The sequence below is a fragment of the Notothenia rossii genome (genome assembly GCF_949606895.1).
Source record: "Notothenia rossii genome assembly, chromosome: 1".
NCBI lineage: Eukaryota > Metazoa > Chordata > Actinopteri > Perciformes > Nototheniidae > Notothenia > Notothenia rossii.
Window position 1 is genome coordinate 75330426 of NC_136912.1, and position 20112 is coordinate 75350537.

Here is a 20112-nt window from a genome sequence, read left to right on the forward strand (position 1 = left end):
GAAATACAGGTTATGGTAAGAGTAGTTGAGTTACAGTAAAGATGAGGTTACCGCCAACAGCCGGTTAGCTTAGCTTAGCATAAAGACTCAAATGAAGGGAAAACAGTTTGTCACCAAAAAAGATATCCAACCGAGTATAGCTCTTTAATAAGTAAAACACTTTTTGTTTAATATTTCAAGTTGTGGTTTTAAAAGGGGTTATGTTATAGACTCACAATTATGATATAGGATGCTTCCTTCAGTGTGTCTACCTCCCATCAAGTTTACATTTTAAAGTGTCCAATATTTGGTATATCACACGACATACGGCAGCCGCTCTACAGACTCTTTCTATGACCGCCCTCCAAAGGGTCCCATATAAACAGATTACCTAAAGAGCAGAAAGTGTATTTACTGAACACACAACACTGAAGATAATAATGGTTTGTCTTGATTTTCCATAGAATGTAGCTTGTGTTGATAGCCCCTTTTCTGGTTCTTTTGAATACATTGGGATCTGAAACAAAGGAGGGCAGAGTACTGAGCATGTTTTGCAAGCTTTGGATTGAACTTTGATCTCAGGATAATCCCTTTCACTACCTCTACTTTTAAATTAGCCGTGTGACATGCCAGCCCTCTTAGCTCATCCGTTTGCTGCTCGCTCATTAGCCTCGAGTCTGACTCCGCACTGAAGAGACTCCAATACATTTTAAATATCTAGATAATTTAATATGAGGGGACATTCCACTGCAGTTATGGATTCATATTAGAAGGCTTATTAGATTTCTTGATAATATTTGAAAATACTGGCAAGAAAAAACTGAAATCAGTTCAACCCACTGGGAAAGGTTGACCAAAAGTTTAAGGAAAGCATGTTTTAAGATTAAACCCATGATTAAATCCCAGATGGACATTTTTGAAGCACAAACCATAAACCCCTCAACTGCATCCCTTCCCCCTCTCCCTGTCCTCCTCCACTCACTCAGGCCCATGTGCAACTCGCTTGGTGGAGCAAATTTAGGCAGCGAGCAAAAACCAACAAGCCACGCTGGTGCTGGACCTTTTTTTCTAACCCGCTCAACTGTTAACTTTGTTTTTTGCCCTGCCATGCAAATGCACGTGGATCAAAGCAGGCATGATAGGACGACGCCTATACGGGGCCTCTTCCCAAAACCAACAGCAGCTCCTACAATGCCCAGGGGTTTCCATGGTCTTCCTCTTTTTGTGGGAGAGAGAAAAATCATGACCAAGTCCTTTTCTACAACTCGGCCTTCCCCCCTCATCTGTGGCACTGCTGGAATCATTACTCAAGCCAATGACATGGCTGTTTTTGTAAGCTGGGGCTCTGGGAGATGTAACTGCAATGTTTCCATTTTAATTTCACAGCGACGGAGCGGAAATAAGCTGCAACTCACAGGAATCTGAGTGGCATTTAAATTACTCATTGTAAATAATACATCGAGGGACATAAAAATTGAAGCATTGCTTGTGGTACAGTAAAAAAAAACGTTCACACTTACTCTGCCAACATAATAACTACACTGAGTGCGTTCCTAAAACATACCATAGAAAGGGGGGCATGTCTCAACCACAGACCTGAAAGAGAAAGAATGACCTGAATGTACAGCATGGTCTTTGTCTTTGTCTCTCTCTGTGTGTGTGTGTGTGTGTGTGTGTGTGTGTGTGTGTGTGTGTGTGTGTGTGTGTGTGTGTGTGTGTGTGTGTGTGTGTGTGTGTGTGTGTGTGTGTGTGTGTGTGTGTGTGTGTGTGTGTGTGTGTGTGTGTGTGTGTGTGTGTGTGTGTGTGTGTGTGTGTGTGTGTGTGTGTGTGTGTGTGTGTGTGTGTGTGTGTGTGTGTGTGTGTGTGTGTGTGGTCCCTCCCCTCAGGCACTGGCCTACACTGTTGGCTGACTGCAGGAATGCTTTTACTACAAACAGCAGACTCACACACGTACACATGTGCTGACCTATCTGCAGAGGACACGCCAGTTCAGACACGTTCATTCGGACAAGGACTGGATCAATACGAAAATTCAGACTCAATTTATATAACGTCCTCTTTCTTTTTTCATGATTTATTAAAAAACGTTATTTAATAAAGCCTTGATTTCTTGATTAAGTAAGTTAGTCAGTGTGTTCTTAAAGTGTATGTAGTTTCTGTACTGTCTGTAAAGTGTTGTTAATGTAATAAATGGTGAAAGTCTGATGTTTCATTTGTCTCAAATTCTGCATTGAACTTCTACTTTATCTTCTGCTTAATGACAGACAACTAGAGAGACAACCAATAATTAATTTATTGATCAAGCAATAGACAGAAACATAAGGATCAGATTAGTCATTTTTAAAGAAAATGCCAAATATTCACGGTTTCCAGCTTCCAAAATACGGGAATTTGCCTTTTAACATTGATGGTTGTAATAAAAAAGTTGACACCTTTAGATTTTGAGTAGTTCTTCAGGAAAAAACAACCATTTGAAAATGTAAATGTGGGCTCTGTGAAACTGTAATGGGTCTGACATTTAATCAGCCAAATGATTATTCTGGGGAATAATCAGTGGTTAACCTTAAATGGAAATAGATGTTTATCTTAGCTCACCAGTTTGCTCTGTTTCATGGGAAACCTTAGAAAGAGAGACACCAGAGCTTTTTGGTGAGCCACCTATTTAAATGACTCATTCTTAATCATACTGAGTGTATGCGCTTATGTTCTCTGTTACCAGCGGTCCATTTACCTGTAATGACGTTAACGTCGGGATACGTGTTTTCACACAGCTCCACGGCGTAGCTGTCTCTCTCAAATGCCTCACGCAGCTCCTTCTTCACGGCTGCAGATCCACAAAGACGGTAGAGGCCCACTACCTGGAAACACACATAGACAAACAAGTAGGTCAAGTAAACATTTGACAGCGAGGCAGACATTTTTTACAACCCTATTGATCAAGTCTGCACTTAGACAATGTGCTGGACAGAAGCCAAAACTACTTACACAGAAACCACACAAGTCTAAAAACTTAAGTCCGTTAATAAGTGTTCTTGAATAACTGACAACATTGTATATATTGTATATTTAACTGTATTAGGGCTGACTTTGATGGGACATTGAAGGCCCAGCATCTTCTCTGCTTGTACTGGACATTGAATGTATTTTTTGGATCTAAGTGTTTGACTTGGTTTACCTATACAACTTAAGATTTTTAGAAATAGATTATGTCATGTTCTTTAGTGGTTATACAGCCCCAAACAACCTTAGTACAAACAAATACAACTAACTTGAATTGACAACCAGCTGCAATCTTCTTAAAAGAGACAGAAAGGACATGTGTTTATGTTAAACATAAAGTAATACTATATAGCTATGGATGATGATGATGATGATCATTAAGCGGCTGAAATATTTAGATGACATGCTTGAATGTAGAGGAACAAAGACAAAGGAGAGGAGTCCATTTTCAGCATCATGTGTCAGTTAAGCCAAAATAAGATAGAGATAAAACCAGATCATAATGTTGCTGCAAAAGCTTAAGTGTACTCAATACAGCAATAAAGTACATGTTATGTATACAGTTGTACAACAACTATAGCTAACGTTAGCCACCATAAGCTAGTTAAGTAATGGTGTAGAGGTAACATTCCTGAGTAGATTCAAATGAGAAACTACATTTAAATCAAAATTATTATTGGGTTGTTTCTACTTTTTAAAGATGTATAGTCAGGCTTTAGCTTAACTCTCATGTAGCATAATAATTATAGGTCTGTCAGCTTGTGTTTCAGCTCTTAACTTATTGAAAGTGAATAAAAGAAAGAATGTGGGCTGTACCCTCAGAGGTGTGATAAAAATGTCACATCTTTTAAACTGACTGGATAAACACTGAGCGCTACTAAAAGCCCAACTGACAGCTCAGCATTAAAAAAAAGCAGTAAACCATTAATGTTTCTTTACCTACGCCTCCACAGCGTGACCTAAGGAACTCTTAACAATTTCCTCCAGACATTGACATTTGATAGTTGAAACTTGGCACCATTGGTCTCCTTGTTATGTTGGGATTAGGCCTGACTACAGACATACCATAATTTCTCCTACATGTGTCTGTCTGGTATGTGGCATAGCAGACCAACTGGTGTGGTTGCCCCGGTAACGTGTTAAGTCAGTGGGCTGTGAATGGTGTGCAGGGTCTGCTTCCACACACACACACACACACACACACACACACACACACACACACACACACACACACACACACACACACACACACACACACACACACACACACACACACACACACACACACACACACACACACACACACACACACACACACACACACACACACACACACACACACACACACACACACACACACACACACACACACACACACACACACACACACACACACACACACACACACACACACACAGCTGGCCTTTCCGGGCTCCAGCGTAGGAGCACTATAATGTCTCCCCACCAGACCAACTGTTTGGAGCGCTCCTCGTTGTCGAGGGCGATCAGGGCTTTCTAAACCTCACACGAGAGGCAGAGAGGAGCACAGATTAGGCAGGGATTTGCCTTTGTGTGAGAGTAAACAGAAGTCACTGGGAACAATGAACAACAAGTCCATTCAGAAAAAAAAAAGAGTCTCTCTTTGGAGGAGAGTCGAGCACAGGCGTGGACCAGCTGTTAGCAGAAAGTGCGATCGCACTTATGCATCGCGGCTCCCGGGCAACACAACATGCAGCACCAGCCAAGACATATATGCAGAATAAGGCCGAAACAAAGACCAAACCAAACGAGTTCCCCCGATAGGAATGTGATGATCAGTGACTCTAGAAGTAGTGATGGGATCAGCTTTCTTTTGGTCTGGGATAAGCTTAAAGAGTTTATAGAGACATTAAAGGAAAGTAAGAAAAGTACATTTGACAGCATGAATGCTCTCAAGTTGTATTATTCAGTCTACTGATTGGTTGACTTCCTCTACACATGAGTCACCTTTCTAGTCAACACTAGCAGGGTAACAATAATCAGTTCTCATATTCATGACAGAAAGTCATCCCAGCATGATTCAAGGATTGCCCACACATGTAAGTAAGCCCTCACAGGAGAGCAGACCCACAGACATTCAGTGCACTACACAAACACAGTCATTGTTACTAGTTGTAGGTCTGTACCTTATGATTGTTTTCATTATTGATTTGTCTGCCAATTAAATGTTTGATTTTGTCTGATCACCTGTAGGAACCCACACATATTCAGTTTACTAACCCACAACACAACAATTCATAAATGTAAAACCCTTAAAATTGTATTTTATTTACATGTTAAAACTCTTATTAGGGTTGGGGTTAAGGTACATGTACTTAACACCCCAGCCATTACTTTCAAATACTGTCAAAATAACTGAAAGTCTACACGTCATAAGCACTGATGTACTACATAAGAATATGTATACATTAATACATGTGCCTCTTTGTTTTGCAGAAATAAAGTGTAACCAGGAATTATCATTTTTTAGATGGTCCAGAAGATTTTTGCCTGGTTTAGATTAGCAAAACAAATGAGTTTTTTTTTATTACACTGCTGAACAAAGAGGAAATTAAGTTTCTACATAGAGCATGTAAGCCAGTGGGGATGTACTTTTTAACAAAGCTTTAGCACCGTTGTACAATAAAAGGCATAAGTGTTTTATAATGTACAAAATAGAACATTACATGTATGAGAAAGTTATTAGGGGATCCAATATTAAGAGCAGATTTAAGCCACCCCTTGTGTTTATGGTCATTAAGTGTCAAACTGCAAAATAATTGAAAAATATTTCACTGTAGTAGCCTTTGGAAAAACTGAAAAACGCTCTACCAGGCTCTCGTCTCTCCCAGATGCCACATACAGCCCACATACTGCGGGGTTTGAAAAGAGACAATACAGAATATTTACGTAACATAGACTTATGTTTGAAGGCCCAAAAGCCATGCCTTTAACAGACTGATTCAATTTCTGAAAGGGGCTTTAGCCTGGACGTCAGCTGTGTCAAGAAAAACTCAAGAGGGTGATGCTAATAAGTCTGCGCTACTCTAAAATGGTGCATCTGTGTAGGCATTCTCAACATGTCACAACATCGGTGTGCATCTTTAACCATCATGTATGTGGGTTAGTGATGTACCCTTTTTTATGAATGTCTCTTTTTAATGGGTACAGAGTGCTGCTGTACATACCTCCAGTCTCCGACACAGACATCATGTGCAGTCTTATCAAAACGCCCACAATCATCCAGTGTCTTAAAAGCTTGGATGAGCCCTTAGGACACTCATTTTAAGAGACTCTGAAAAGAGAGTCTCCATCTTACATCCACATAATCATTTGTAAAGTCACACCGCTGCACGTCTGGCTGTGTATGCTTAAGTGACACAACCTGCCACTGGGATCTGGTGTCAGCCCCGTCCTAACCTCTGTCTGCCCGCAACCTGGGGGAACCCTTACACTTGATCTCAGACTGATACTATGTCCAAAGTCTACTCTGCATCTCTCTGTTATGAGAGAAAGCAGCCAAACAGGGGGGGAGGGAGTGATTAGAAGAAAAACACTAAGAGGGATAGGAGATAAACAGTGTCAGAGACCGAGCCAGAGGGGGTAACTGATAGTAATCGCTACACGGCAAGACAAAGCAGAGTGAAGGACATAAACAGAAGAAACCTGAGCCTAAAAAGTATTGGTTAAGTGAGAGCTAAAGCTGGCAAGCCAGGTGAGTTTGTAATACAATAACAAGGATCTTTACTTATTTGTTATTGGAATTTGAAAGATTTTTCCTTATATTTAGGCAATTACATGATAAAATGTTTACAAAACATCCTCAAGGGGAAGTGTGAGTAAACCACAGGGGCCTTAAAGTTAGGTTACTCATGGGGCCAAGACACAACAATGCACTTAATAGTCTCATATAGTGTTGTAATGATTAGTCGATATATAACTCTATTGATAAATAAAAGACATCATAAATTATGACAATACATCATTTATGATTTATGCAACTACCTACTCAGTGCTTCAGATTATCAATAAAATGTTATATTAAATAAATGTTCTTCCTTTGTCGATGCAACACGCTTCAACAAGTTTTTTGACTATCAGGAGAGTTGTTTTTATATAATTCTACTGACAAAAAAACTAACAAAGTTAACCGAAAAACATAACAGGCTTTGCAGAGGTAATAAATAATCTACAGATTAGTGGAGGATGAAAACAAGCATTAGTCGGAATGCAAGTCATTCACTTCAACAATGATACGCAGGATAATTTTCTACTAACACGAAAGCAATGCAAACCTGAACTTATTTGAATTCAGCAAAAAATGATGTTCTACTTTTGAAATCAAACAAATGACTATAAGTGTGTTGCTGTGACTACTTCTGCTAGAAGCCCGGCATGCTGCACAAGTGGCCATGAGCGGGGTCTGATTTGACAGACAGGCTCCTTGTAGAGGCCTAATGTTTGTCTGTTGGCCCCAGGCACCCGCTGCCCCTGGCATGCCCCCCTACAGTGATCAGTCAGGAACAGTGGCCAGACACTTTTACTGCTGCTGTCTCAGTTCTAATTAAGAGAAACGCCGCTGCCTCTCTCTGGGCTTCAAAGAGCATGAAATGTGGAGGGGGGCGGACAAAACAAGAGATGATCACATGATCCACTCCACCAGCACGTCAGTCTCTTAACTCTGAGTCTTTCTCCTCTCTGAATAAAGGAGCCATGCGCCCCAGGATGGCTCTGAGACATCATGAAGTGCAATACATCTTCTCTCTCCATTTTGCTCATGCCAGGAACAGGCTGCAGGGCGAGCGCCCGTCTCACAGCAGAGTGGGCTAAAAGCTATGTGTGTGCGGTAACCTCCCCCCTTGTCTCCCACACATCTTATACAAAAATGCATTATATAATTGTATCTTTTCAAATAAATCCCCATCTTTACATTGCTCCGTATTGTTCCTTTTCTCTGGTTTCTTTTTCTTAAGTTTTCTTTTTAATGCTGCTCAAATTGAAAATAACAACATTGGAAGTCAGTTTGAAGGTGATTTTAATTAATAATTCCGCCATTCTCTGTGATTTTAATCAAGAAGACCACTAGCAGATTAAATGATGAATAACTGTTACTTGCTATCATTAGTGCTGAAATCAACCCTAAGGGACGGGAACCCTAACAAAACAAATGTCACAGGTATTCAATTTTTTATGAAGGAAACACATTTAAATGTTCCCCGTTTGCACTGCAGCCTCTGAAATGTGAAGGTTTGTTGCTTTGTGTTTTATATAAAAAGGTTGTAAACTAAATAGGATTGGGTTTGTGATGCACGCTCTGGAAATAGTAATGGGCATTTGTCACTACTTAATTAATTATTTTGTAGTCTAAACTATATTTTGAATATTAAAAAACAAGTCAGACTGATATACCAAGTGAATTAAAAGCTACAGGGTTAATCATCATCGGGAGAAACATACATTGCCACAGTAACACTCGGTTGACTTGAAATCTTGGAAAACTAAACTCTTTTCTCAGACTCACCTGGCAGCCTCTCTTCTCGATCTCATTGATGCACATGCTTATGAGCAGTGGCACCATCAGTCCTGTGTTCTCCCTCTCCACCACCCGCCACGCCTCCACACCGAACATCTGGGGCTCTCTGTCTCCGTGTGGCCCGCCATCCAGCGAGTTCTTCCACTGGTCCATCAGGTTCAGCTTGACGTAGATCAGCCCCCGCGGCTCCAGCTTCACCGCTAGCTGGTGGCTCCGCGTTACTCGGAAAAGTGCCGGCAGAACCACCGTGCCGTGGCAACAGACGCGGTTTCTCCTCGGCATCGGCTCCCAGCTGAACACCACCAACTTCAGGTGCTGGGCGTTCTCCAGCTCGATGTTGAAGGTGTGGTCCATATCTAGGAAGGTAGTTCGGCATGTGAGAAGAGCGGTTCGTGCTTTGTTAACTGAGTCCACTTGGATGGCGCAATACACATCTCTAGAGTCAATGCGCGGAGGTTTGAGGTCCTCAGCACCGTAGAAGTGCAGGCTCATCAGTCCGGAGATGTACTGGCTGCACTTGGGTTGCTCTGTGAAGCTGTAATGGCGGAAAGCGTCAATGTCCAATTCTGTGCCATTAAGTTTGGAGCTTCCACCTCCTACCTCCGTCTCCTTGCCTTTCCCGCCCTTCCCCTCCGCCGAGCCGTGCTTCCCAGATTTTGCCACCAGCTCAGGTGAGTCGCCATCACTGAGGTAACCACCTTTACTGGCGGACTTTGAGCTGCCATTACTTTTCTTCTTGCTGAAGCTGTGCTGCGTGGACACACTGCTGTCCAGGTGGTAGCGGGAGATAACGTTACGACTGGCCTGCCCTCCCCCAGATGCAGCTAACCTGGGAGGGCCCGAGGAATGGGGGACGGCCTCCGACCCGCTCACATTGTTCCGGGGTGAATGGGCTCTGGGCTCTAAATGACTACTTCCATTGCCGTTGTTGATGTTACTGCTGCTCGAGGTCCCCTTGACGCTGAGTTTTCGACTAAGCTCTGGAAGCTTCTTCATCTTCATGGAAATCTTCCTCACGGTGCACGGAGACTTAATCTTGTCTGGGAAGGACCAGTTGATGGAGCTGCTCTTCTTGGCCGGGTTCGGGCTGGAGGGAGGGGAGCTGACTGCATTGGGCAGGTCATGACCATCTACAGAGGAAAGAGAAAGACATGGATTAAAAGGAGAGCCTGGCACATTTGGATTTTCTTTGGTTGGGATGTGGTAATAACATGTTTCAGGGAATCTCTTACAAAGGAGAAATATTTAGAAAGCAATTTCTGCATTTCTCGCAGCAACAAATGGGAACAACCAGTTCTTAAAGTTACTTTAATCCCTGGTTTGACTACACAAGTGCCCTCACTCCCAGGATTACAAGAAACTGTTTAGATGTCCAGTGAAGACAGACAGGATCAGAAGATTACAACCAAAGGCAAAGTGAGCAGGAGCCATAATTTACAGTCTTTCAGAAGAGCACTACACCTTCATGATACATCATCTAGTGATTAGGTTCACATGCAACCCAGCAATCCACTGACACAGACAGATTCAGTAGGCGACGCTTCATAAACACTTGAGAACTATATAATACAGCTGCAGTTCATATATGTAAACCGAGACAGTGATTTAGATAATTAACAGTCTAAAAATCTAAAATTCAATTGTTCCCAAAGAGTTTCTATGAGCCCCCTTTGCTTTGAGTGGACCTCATTCAATCAAACAACATTGACATTGAAGTGGAATGTATTTAGCTGCAGCTCCAGGACAAACAGTGGTCAGGCTATAAGATGGAAATGTCGGGAGACACTAACTGCTTCAGGGCTGAGCTAGAGTTACTCAGTCATTATTCAAGTTGAAAAATATCCATTTGGATTGGACCTTGTAGGCAGTTCTTGCCTAACTAGATGTCTACAACAGGAAATGTCAGGGTCTAGAGTTCTACTCAGGAGTGGCATCCATGTTTAGTCTGCAGCACTGAGCTGAGTCGCCTACCCAAAGCTTTCTGGGGCGTGGCAATTTATCGTATGATGTTTAAAGCTGCCATAATTAATATTTTGCATATTAACAATAAATCAAATCACCATGCGTATTGTCAAAGTTTTCACTTATATTCACAGAGAATTATCATTCTGCAGTTTCCATTGGTTCCAAAGATCTTTTGAGTGTCTTTCAGCTCTTTGTTTTGGTTTAAGAGACATCAAATGTATTATATTATTGTCCCATACGCTGCTCTCAGTGTCATTTCTATCCTTTATAAACCAGCTTCCTATCTATGTCTACCACTGTGCCTTCATCCATTAGTATGTGCTGACTAACTGCCATAATAAAAACAAATATGGATGTACCAATGTAGCTTGTTTTTATTGCTTCAGAGCTCCATTAACTACCCTTTCAGTCATTTTTCACATTAAAAGATTTGTTTTGGCACAGAGCCGTTTGAGTGATTAAAGAGGAATTTGTCAAATTATGGGCATCCCGCTATTTGCCCAACGGGAGGCTTGGGCCGGCCTTTAACAGAAAAGCCGCTATTTTCCACTTTCAGCGCTCTTTTAATAAGATTTCCTCAGAGGCTAACCTGCCTTTTCTTAAACTGTAGAGGGAATACCTCGCTGCATGGATCCATGGGAGATTAAGGCTGGACCACATGACTGTGCAGGGACAGTTTACCCTCTGTAAGCCTTGTGAGGAGTGCCTTTAAATATGTCCTGGATAGTAAACCCCATGCTATAACTTATTTAAACATTTCATTTAAAGATACTTTAATCTATGATGTTGGATTTCTCATTGCAAACACAAATGCTCATGTTGTTTTTATCAGCTAATTACTTTCTCTGAATGAACCTCAGAAACAAAAGAGCGATTCTGTAAGAGAGATAGAGAGACACACACAATGAGAGATTCAAAGTTGAAAGGAAAGAGAGTCTGACCCTGCCAACATCACCAGCTCTATGTTCAGAGGGGACCTGCTGTGCTATTCTGGGGCGAGGGCCTGCGAGTGAAAAGAGGGAGGCAGAAGAGGTGCGACAGGATGGAGAGAAGGGTAAGATGGGGGGCAGGAGCAGGGCAGGGTGTAGCCGGCAGATGGGGGACAAAGGCGCCCCTTGTCCAGGCACTCAGAGGTCTGGATGGTCGACTGGAAGGCTGGCAAGCCGGCTGGTGAATGTACAAATGAACACGGCTGTTCTCTCACATTCCTCACCAAAACATGTTTAGCCTCCTTTTCCCCGTGGCTGAGTAGCCTTCCCTGTCACAGCTTCCTGCCAATAATAGACACAGAGGCGCTCTGAGAAGTGAGAACATGGGTGGAGGTGCAAACACCAAACAACATCTGGGTGGGGTCGTGTACACAGAGAGTCCGGTCAGGTCTGAAACAAGGTTTACAGGAGTGAAATTCCTTTTGCATGAGAAGAGTTTGACTCTTGGGTTCTTAAGCTTTCTTTACCCGCACTGCCTATAGACAGTACTTCATCGCAACAAATATATGGTAAAGAAGATATTTGCTCAATAAGCTGGATTGAGTGTTTGATATTATAGTAACACCTTGACATTAACAGTATGACATTTGAAGATGCTGTAAGTAGCCACAGTTTAAATGTGTAAAAAGTATTGCTGTGAAAAAAGTTTATTTATCAGGGTAATGTTATCATTAATCGACTTTCAGTGGAATTGTATTATGTTAATAGATGTTATGGCCATCATTTCACAAAGAAGGTGTGGCAAAATTAATAACTCAAAGTTCATTGCATTAAACATAACTTGTATTATCTTTAAATGATTTGTAACTTTTAGCCATATTTATTTATTAGATTGTTTATGTTCCTTGTTTGTGTAAATGTACCTAGCAATAAACTGGATTCTGATTCTGATACAGTGATTATCAAACTATACTGTTCCATATTAGTGCCAAGTTCACCGACCTCGTAGACCAGTACATGGCTGTTGCATGCTTTATGCCTGTTGCTTCACACACATGCAGCTGTGTCCTCTGTAGTCTTTGGCCTTGTGGCAGCAGCCAGGAGAGTAACTAGACACCTCACTAGCTGAGGTTCAGGGCCAATGGTTTGACACCCAACCCTCCAGGGCCAAGTTCCTGGGTCAAAGGGCAAAAGGTCTGCATTTCTCTGGGTGACACCTGAGCTGGGGAACTGTGTCCACCCCCAACGCTTTAACGCGCAAATGCACTCACCATATTACTGTAACATAAAGAGAGAGTGGATGTAAATATGCCTGCATGAAGACAAACACACACACTCACATGCCCTCGATGACCCTGCAGCCCTCCTCAGGCATTCTGCCACCTCCTAACAAAGCACAAGAATTTATGACACTGTCGTTTAACACCGCTGACACCAGCCATGTGCAGGAGGAGAGTTTGTGTGCATGTGAGGGACAACCTGATCATTATCAAATATGGCTGATATTTGCACCCTACATCGTGAGCCAAATGATCCCTCTATCCAATGCCAACATTGTCAATAATAGTCAGACATTGTAGAAAGATATTAGGCGCCTTGCCTGTATGTGTTTGACACACACTGACATTCTCTGATAAGCCTTTCAGGGACACAATAATCTGGTGCCCCTGATAACCCCATAAAAAACACTTACTTTACTGTGTGTGTGTCTGTACAAGCATGTCGACCAAATGTGTGTGTTAAATGTAAAGACAGAAAGGTCCAGGGTGTGCTGACAAACAAGGGGAGTGTAAATAAACCGGTGAATGGCATACTTGTCTTGCAATTTCTTCCCTCTGTGACCGAGACCAGGCTCTGCGCTGCTTCCTCTCCTTTTGGCTCTAAATCATTCAGTGCTGGAAGGCCTTTCAGGGGCCGCAGGAGCCCGGCCGTTTCATTACAATGGGTACAAAACCCCTGCTAATATATCCAAGCATGCAGGCCTTCTCACTAGCACAACATGGCCCCCTGCCAAAGCAGCCCTCATGTAGCCTAGCTCGCCTACCACTGCAGGCATTCCTGCTCTGCTGTAACTCAGCCCACAGACTGGCAGCTAATTCTAGACGGCCTGCGGCCACAGCAGCCTCCTGCACTGCCAGGATCCAAACAACAAGGCACTAACAGCTACCTGATGAGTGTTGACGAATGACTTGTTTTATCTGAAAAAAACAACAAAAAATAACTTTTAGGACTAAGCAGTTAATAGAGGGTTCGGAAAATACCGTTTTTTACTGTGGAATGCAATAGTAAACAAAAGTGTTGGTCATGGGGATTTTCCATATTCAGTATAATCATGCATCCTTACATAAGTGACTTAAAAAAGGAATTCTAGCTCACTATCCTGGGAGAAGAGTGAAAAAGAGCCTGATTTAAGCAGAAAAATGTAAGAAATGATCATGTAAGAAAACATTTATTTCCCTGGGAAAATGTACTGTATGATTATGATTTAAGGATTATAACAAAAAGTTTTTTTCGCAATAGATTAACGTTTCCTAACATAAAGTAATTCCAGTATATTTGTGCCCCATTTTTAAGAACATTTTAAGAAAATTGGGATATTATCCGGATTATTCTTATTGTTACCAGTATCATAGCAACATTTAATATCTTCCTATGCCTAAATCAGATACATTGTTGGTTCAAGTCCCTCACTTCTGCCTCAGGGAAAATGTTGTGGTCATTTTTTTAAACCAAATGATACATGACCAATTGAGATAGGATCATGCATTACTGAGACAAATCCCTTACTTTTCAGTTGCCAGTTTTCTACAGCTGGTGATGACATGAAGAACAGACCAGGAAGAAATAGCCATGAGAAAACTATGTGACCCAAAGTTCACATCTAGTGCCAGGCTAAGGAATCTGCTCTGGTTTTGAATTGCTTCTCTCACAATGTTGCTCCTCTGAGTTGTTGACTTCCTCCAGGCCCAACCGTGCAATCGTCAGCAGAGATTAGATTCCAGGTTTGTGCTCAGAGGCATGAACTCTCATGTAACTTTAGCAGCCTGGGCCAATTCTCAAACGCAGCAGCCAGCGTGACCAAAACACCCCCCAGAAATAGCTCTTGATCCCATTCTGAGCGCTGGCCAAGTCAGATTCCCCAAAGAGATGCTAAAGAACAAGAGATTGGGAACACACCATGCTCACAACCCCCAAAGTCCATCAATCATTATTCTCCATACAAATAGAGCATTCAGATGGATACAAAGTCAGTCAATAGGCAGCACACGAGGAGTCTGGAGTGTATCCGGTGAGGGAAAAAGAACCAGCCAGCCGAACAGAGGAGAACTATAGTCCGAGAGAGTCATCTACATCTGCAACGCTTCATTAATTCACCAGGCACTCTGATTCGGGCTCAATCAACGAGAGGCCTGTCAAATCTCTAGGACTGCAGATAAAGTGCTGTCTGCATGGCCTCATATTTATGAAGAGAAGATGGGACTAAAATAGTAGAGTTCAACACTGTGGGTGCACTCCCTGTATTTTGTACTGAAAGACTCTGTTAAAGCTATCATCAAAGGAAATGATTCCCAAAGAGGCGTAGGGTACATTGACAAAAATGTAGCGAGGCAACCAATGATGTGGTATCCAATAACACAGATGCTGTAAAGATATGGCTCGCTTGATGCTAATAATAATGCTACTACCAACAAGCGTATGTTTAGTGAGGCAGGTACAGCATTTCCTCTTCTGTTCTTTTGGCCTTTGTCCATGAAGCATTGAAAGATAGCTGAGTTGTTGAGGCTAAAAACAACTGGGATGCCCTTTCAGTAATAAATGGAGGTGCAATATAATTTGAATACTCATTAAGCCAAAACCTTTTTAAAGCATAATTCTCATACATAAACCTTAAACCAAGGCAGATATTTTTATCGTCATTTATTTTAACAGAAGATAATAATGAATAATTAATGATGCACTAATTTTCCCTTATAGGCAGATATATAATTACAGGTTGTGAGTGGACATCAACTGTCTGGTATTTGAGTGTATATTAACTGTAACAATGTTGTAAAGGTACATTTGATCTGACATATCAGTGGATATATAGAAAAGCTTTAATACAAATTGGTTGGTTATCACCCGTGTGTCTTTACAGCCCCATTTAACTCTTTAGCGCAGGGATGGGATACTGACTGCAGGGTGGAGGGAGCGGCCACAACACGTCTAACAGGAGAAGGAGTGCAGTGTTATTCTGCAGCCGATACAAGCTGAGTTTAAGAAAATACGATGCACACACAGACCATTTCTGTAGGTATTGGAGGTTTCTGTCTTTAACCTTGCTACCATTCCCTTTGATTTTGCCCACTGCACCCACAACTAACACACACACAGACATCCAGTAATGAGCGTTCCCTCTTTGATGACACGTAGCCGGGCTTGTTGCTCTTTTTTGTTGCAGTGAAGTGTGGGATGGCGTCGCCAAACCCACAGGAATCAATTGCAAAGTCAACAAGCAGCAGCGAGGGAGGCAGTTCCGGAGCGGGGAGGGAGGAGAGAAAAAAACAACACCTCTGCTCCCGATTCTCATTTCACAGCCAACAGTCAGGGTACCAGTAAACCCCCACTATCACAGACCTGCTGCTCTCATTAAACAGAATCGTATTACAGCATGTTAAGGAGGCACAGGTCTTTAAATGGTAGCAAGATAGCAACATTCATTATTTATTTTTGAAAAGGTAGACAGCTCAGGGAAAATAAGAAACCCTCCTGGTAACAGAAACTCTGAACAAGATTTCTTCAATGTTAAAACTGCTGAACAAGCAACTCAAGCCTCTCATCTGCTTACCAAGCATGAAAGGCTCTTATGTTACCAGTGCATTTCATATGGAGTGCAAAATAGGAGTGAAATGTATCCAAAGGTGCAGGCTGAAATAGGCTAAATTTAATTAGCCTTGTGTGCTATGATTAGTGCCTTTCCTGTACCCGTACACTGAGAGCCATTCGGTACTGGTTTAATCCTAATCCTACAAGCAGAGTCTCTCAGGACGGAGAGTTTTGCTGAGCCACATGTGATGTCAGAGAGAGCCAGGGGTGTGTTGGAGTCAATGAGGATCAGGCAGTTTAATCAGAAGCCTATCAAACCTGTGTTCTTGCCACAGGCAGATTTGTTTTCGGAAGTAATAGAACACCATAAAAGGTTTCAAACGTTTCACTTGGCCACATAATAATTATTTCCTTAAATATATAGGAACAAGTTTAAACTACTTCGGATTTCAACGGTTATATTTCATGAGGAAAGGATATTTTAAAGCTTATTTCATGCCTTCATTCCCGCACTAAAACTGTGGCTGTGAACACTAAAGCTAAAGTATTATATTTCGTTCAGCATACCCAAACGATTCAGCCTCGCTTTGTACTAGTACAACTACAAATGGCTGTTGCGTGCCACAGAAAAGTGTTGTCAAAAGTTGTAATTATAGGCTCAGCTCAAGATGTGCCAATTGGTTCAAACTACCATGTTGCCACATCAGAGAGAACAAAAAGTCGGAAGTTAGAAAAAAACAGACTGAGCTTATTAAGAGACAGGGAGCCGTGTGCTGGCTGTCATCATTATGCCGTCGGTGTAGACCAGAGTTGTCAACAATTTCCAAACACACAAGTAAATCAAAAGGTGCAGAGAGAGCACTCCAATTAATTTGAGTTAATTCTGCTTAAACATTGCTGGTTATAAATCTGTTTATTTGTATCTGCAGACACCGGAAGAGCAGCTTTAATTAGCATGCCTTCAAGGCGAGAGTTTATAAAAATAACCTTTGAAAACCCACCAATTTACGAAGTTCACAGCCCTCTGTCTGAGCTGCAGTCACAAATCAATGGATATTCTTTCTTCTCGGGAATGCCTGTTGAATTCCTCCTGGCTCATGTCTCTCTGAGTTTAACTAATTAGGGACACTTATATGGAGGGATATGATGAGACAGCCCAAGCTCTGGTCTGCTCCTATCGAACAGATTAGACTGGAAGAAACTCAGCTAGGATTGCTATTTCACTCCCTTTTACCATCTTAAACTTAGTACTTTTATAGGTTTAGCTGTAGTAAGCAAAAGCATAACACGCTATCAAATAAGTCTGTTGATCCTTTGATTGGCAAACATTTCAACCGCTGTAATTGGCGCTTAAGGTGTGCGCAACCGCAAAAATCTGCCTAAAATGACTGGCTGAAAGACAATGATTGGCCCTCGAGCATCGTCCAATAGAAATGTAAAGGAGAGACTGAATGGAGCAATTGACAAAAATCAGGAAGGGAACGGAAGTTAGAACGAGCGGAGGTGTGAATGAGTCCTGTTTGTTTTTTTTGCCTTACCTGTGGTTCTGCTGGTGGAAGGCCCCCCCTCCTCCTGAGGTTTGCACGCGAGCATCTGTCTCTGCAGATTTAGTGCCTCAGTGGAATGTACAGCATTCCCTTGAACACCGTCTCCTGAAGCGCCACCGAGGATTTCCCCGAGCGCCTCCGGCCCGGCGCCACTGCCGCCCCCAAGGTTCCTGCTACCCTGACCCACGTCCCCCGCCCTGCTGGGCCTCCTCTGGGGCTCAGCTCTGTGGGGAACCAGCAGACGGACGGCGGATCGCTGAGACGTCTCAACTTCATCGTCCTCAGGGATTGGGTTGTACCAGATCTCGCCTTCATCATCTGCGTCATTCTCCTCAGCCGGGTCAATGCTTCGAGGATGAGGGGACACCTTGGCCTCACCAATACTTGCCTGAATAAAAACAGAAGTTTACAGATAAACTTTGTGGAAAACAGAAAAGAAAGCATGGTGCCACCTAAACAGAAACACACGACATAACTTTGTTGAAACCTAAGTCCTATTCTTAAAGAATGTTGGAAATTACATCTACTTGCTTAATGAATGGTAGTATGATGAGAATATTTCTACAATTTTCATGTCTTTATTCTTAATAAAAAACTACCAGCAGCACCTGGTTAGCCTAGCATAAAGACTTGAAACAATAGCAAGCAGCAAGCATGGCTCTATTCAAAGTTAACATAATCCACCTATGAGCATCTTTAAAACTCACTGATTTTAACTTTTTTGTTTGCTAAATATAAAGGGCAATTTGTTGTGTTACAGGGGTAATCATCCGACAAGTAAAACCCCCTAAAATCAGGAAAACAAATGCACATTCTTCGAAAATCCACATTCTTCTTTGGGTCTAACCTGAGGCAGGTGTAGGCGGGCCGGCCGTGATGGAGCTGCCCCTGAGGGTCTCAGGTGGTCAGGAGAGGGACTGGGGGGAGGTGGCAGCTGATTGGGACCCTCCTCTTCAGCCCCCAGCGTTCCTTGCAGCTCATCCTTGGTGCACTGATTCTTCCCAAGGGAGCTTTGCTGCAGCCAGTTGCGTTTCTTGGAGACGGTAATTGTGGTGAGCGGTGGCCGCCATGACGATGACTCATTGGCCCTGCCCACCTCCCGGCCATTAGCACAGGGGGTTTGGACATTCTCAATGAAAGCTAAGGGTACGATGGAAAAATGAAAAAGTGTGAGAATAACAGCTTATTGCCATAAAAAACAACTTATCATTGAGCCGAAGTCAACCAGTGATTTTGATATATCATCTCAGACATTTCATGTCCTATCAAGTTTAAGAACACATCTGTATCAAGAAACCACATGTGTGAAAACACAGAGAGAAGTAATTAGGTTTTATTGAGTTATCCGGAGTTATCCATGTCTTATGCCTTATTGAGTCAGTCAGAAAAAAGAGCCATGTCTTTGTTTTGTCTCATCGATTGTGTTAGCCTTTGTTTTATATCTTTTGGATAGACTTTCAATCCCACCACCACAGACACCCTAAGGCTCCTCCCATTTTGGGATCGGAATATGTTGGCTTTGAATTTGAAAGAGATCACAGGGAGTAGGAGGGATTGAGCACACACATATCTTCCATCAGAGCAAAAAAAAGAACAAGAAACCACCAGCATTACAGCTGTGAAATAAAAAAGAGATGGGATCGAGTGTGTGTGAGGGGTCGACGGTAAGTATAGGCCATGGCGCTATGTGCAGTGAAAAAGGGACAAATAATAGGGACGGTGACGTGGTCCCTTGATACATCAAAAAAAGAGCTGACTATCTTGAAGTGTGTTAATGCATGTGGGTGTTTTTTTCAGATCGTAAGAATTCTTTGTTTACATCTTTACTCAAAAAGCACCTTTGCAAATCATCTGACATGCTTTTATTTTCACAAGGGATGATGAGTAGATTTGGCTAGAGAAAAACAACCTTTCAGCGTGCGTGTGTGTGTGTGTGTGTGTGTGCGTGTGTGCGTGTGTGTGGGTGCGTGCGTGCGTGCGTGACGGGCAGAGTGAGGTGCTGAGGGCAGGGTCTTGCTCTAACATGTAGGCTTATGTAAAAGACTGTTTTGATCCTCTGCGGCTCCCAGACGAGCCCCTTCGCATGCTATAATGACAACTTCTCCTTTCCTCAAGGAAATGCTTTTTCAAGCACGCCAGGGTACATCCACTAAATTATAGACTTGGGAATATTTTCACTTTACAAAATCGAAATCTAACAGAGGGCATCTAGTAAGTGCATGTGTTACTGTTACGGTGCTACTAAAAAGTGTGAATGAGTCAGAATAAACCACAAGTTCTTTTTTTCGATTAATCCAGAGGGAAGGGAAGAGAGCTGAAGTTCATAAAACATCAC

At 42.4% G+C, this 20112-nt stretch overlaps 1 protein-coding gene across 3 annotated transcripts in view; it reads right to left on the bottom strand.

The window, feature by feature from the left end:
* The window catches only part of syde2 (synapse defective 1, Rho GTPase, homolog 2 (C. elegans)), a 43285-nt gene that overhangs the window by 14211 nt on the left and 8962 nt on the right, over window positions 1–20112 (bottom strand). For all 3 annotated transcript variants that reach the window (XM_079646894.1, XM_079646896.1, XM_079646895.1), the window contains exons 2-5: window positions 18625–18917; window positions 17769–18165; window positions 8519–9660; window positions 2711–2837 (exon numbers count right to left, since the gene is read on the bottom strand). In XM_079646894.1, the coding sequence (XP_079503020.1) occupies window positions 2711–2837; window positions 8519–9660; window positions 17769–18165; window positions 18625–18917 (1959 nt within the window). The remainder of the gene's footprint in view (window positions 1–2710; window positions 2838–8518; window positions 9661–17768; window positions 18166–18624; window positions 18918–20112) is intronic.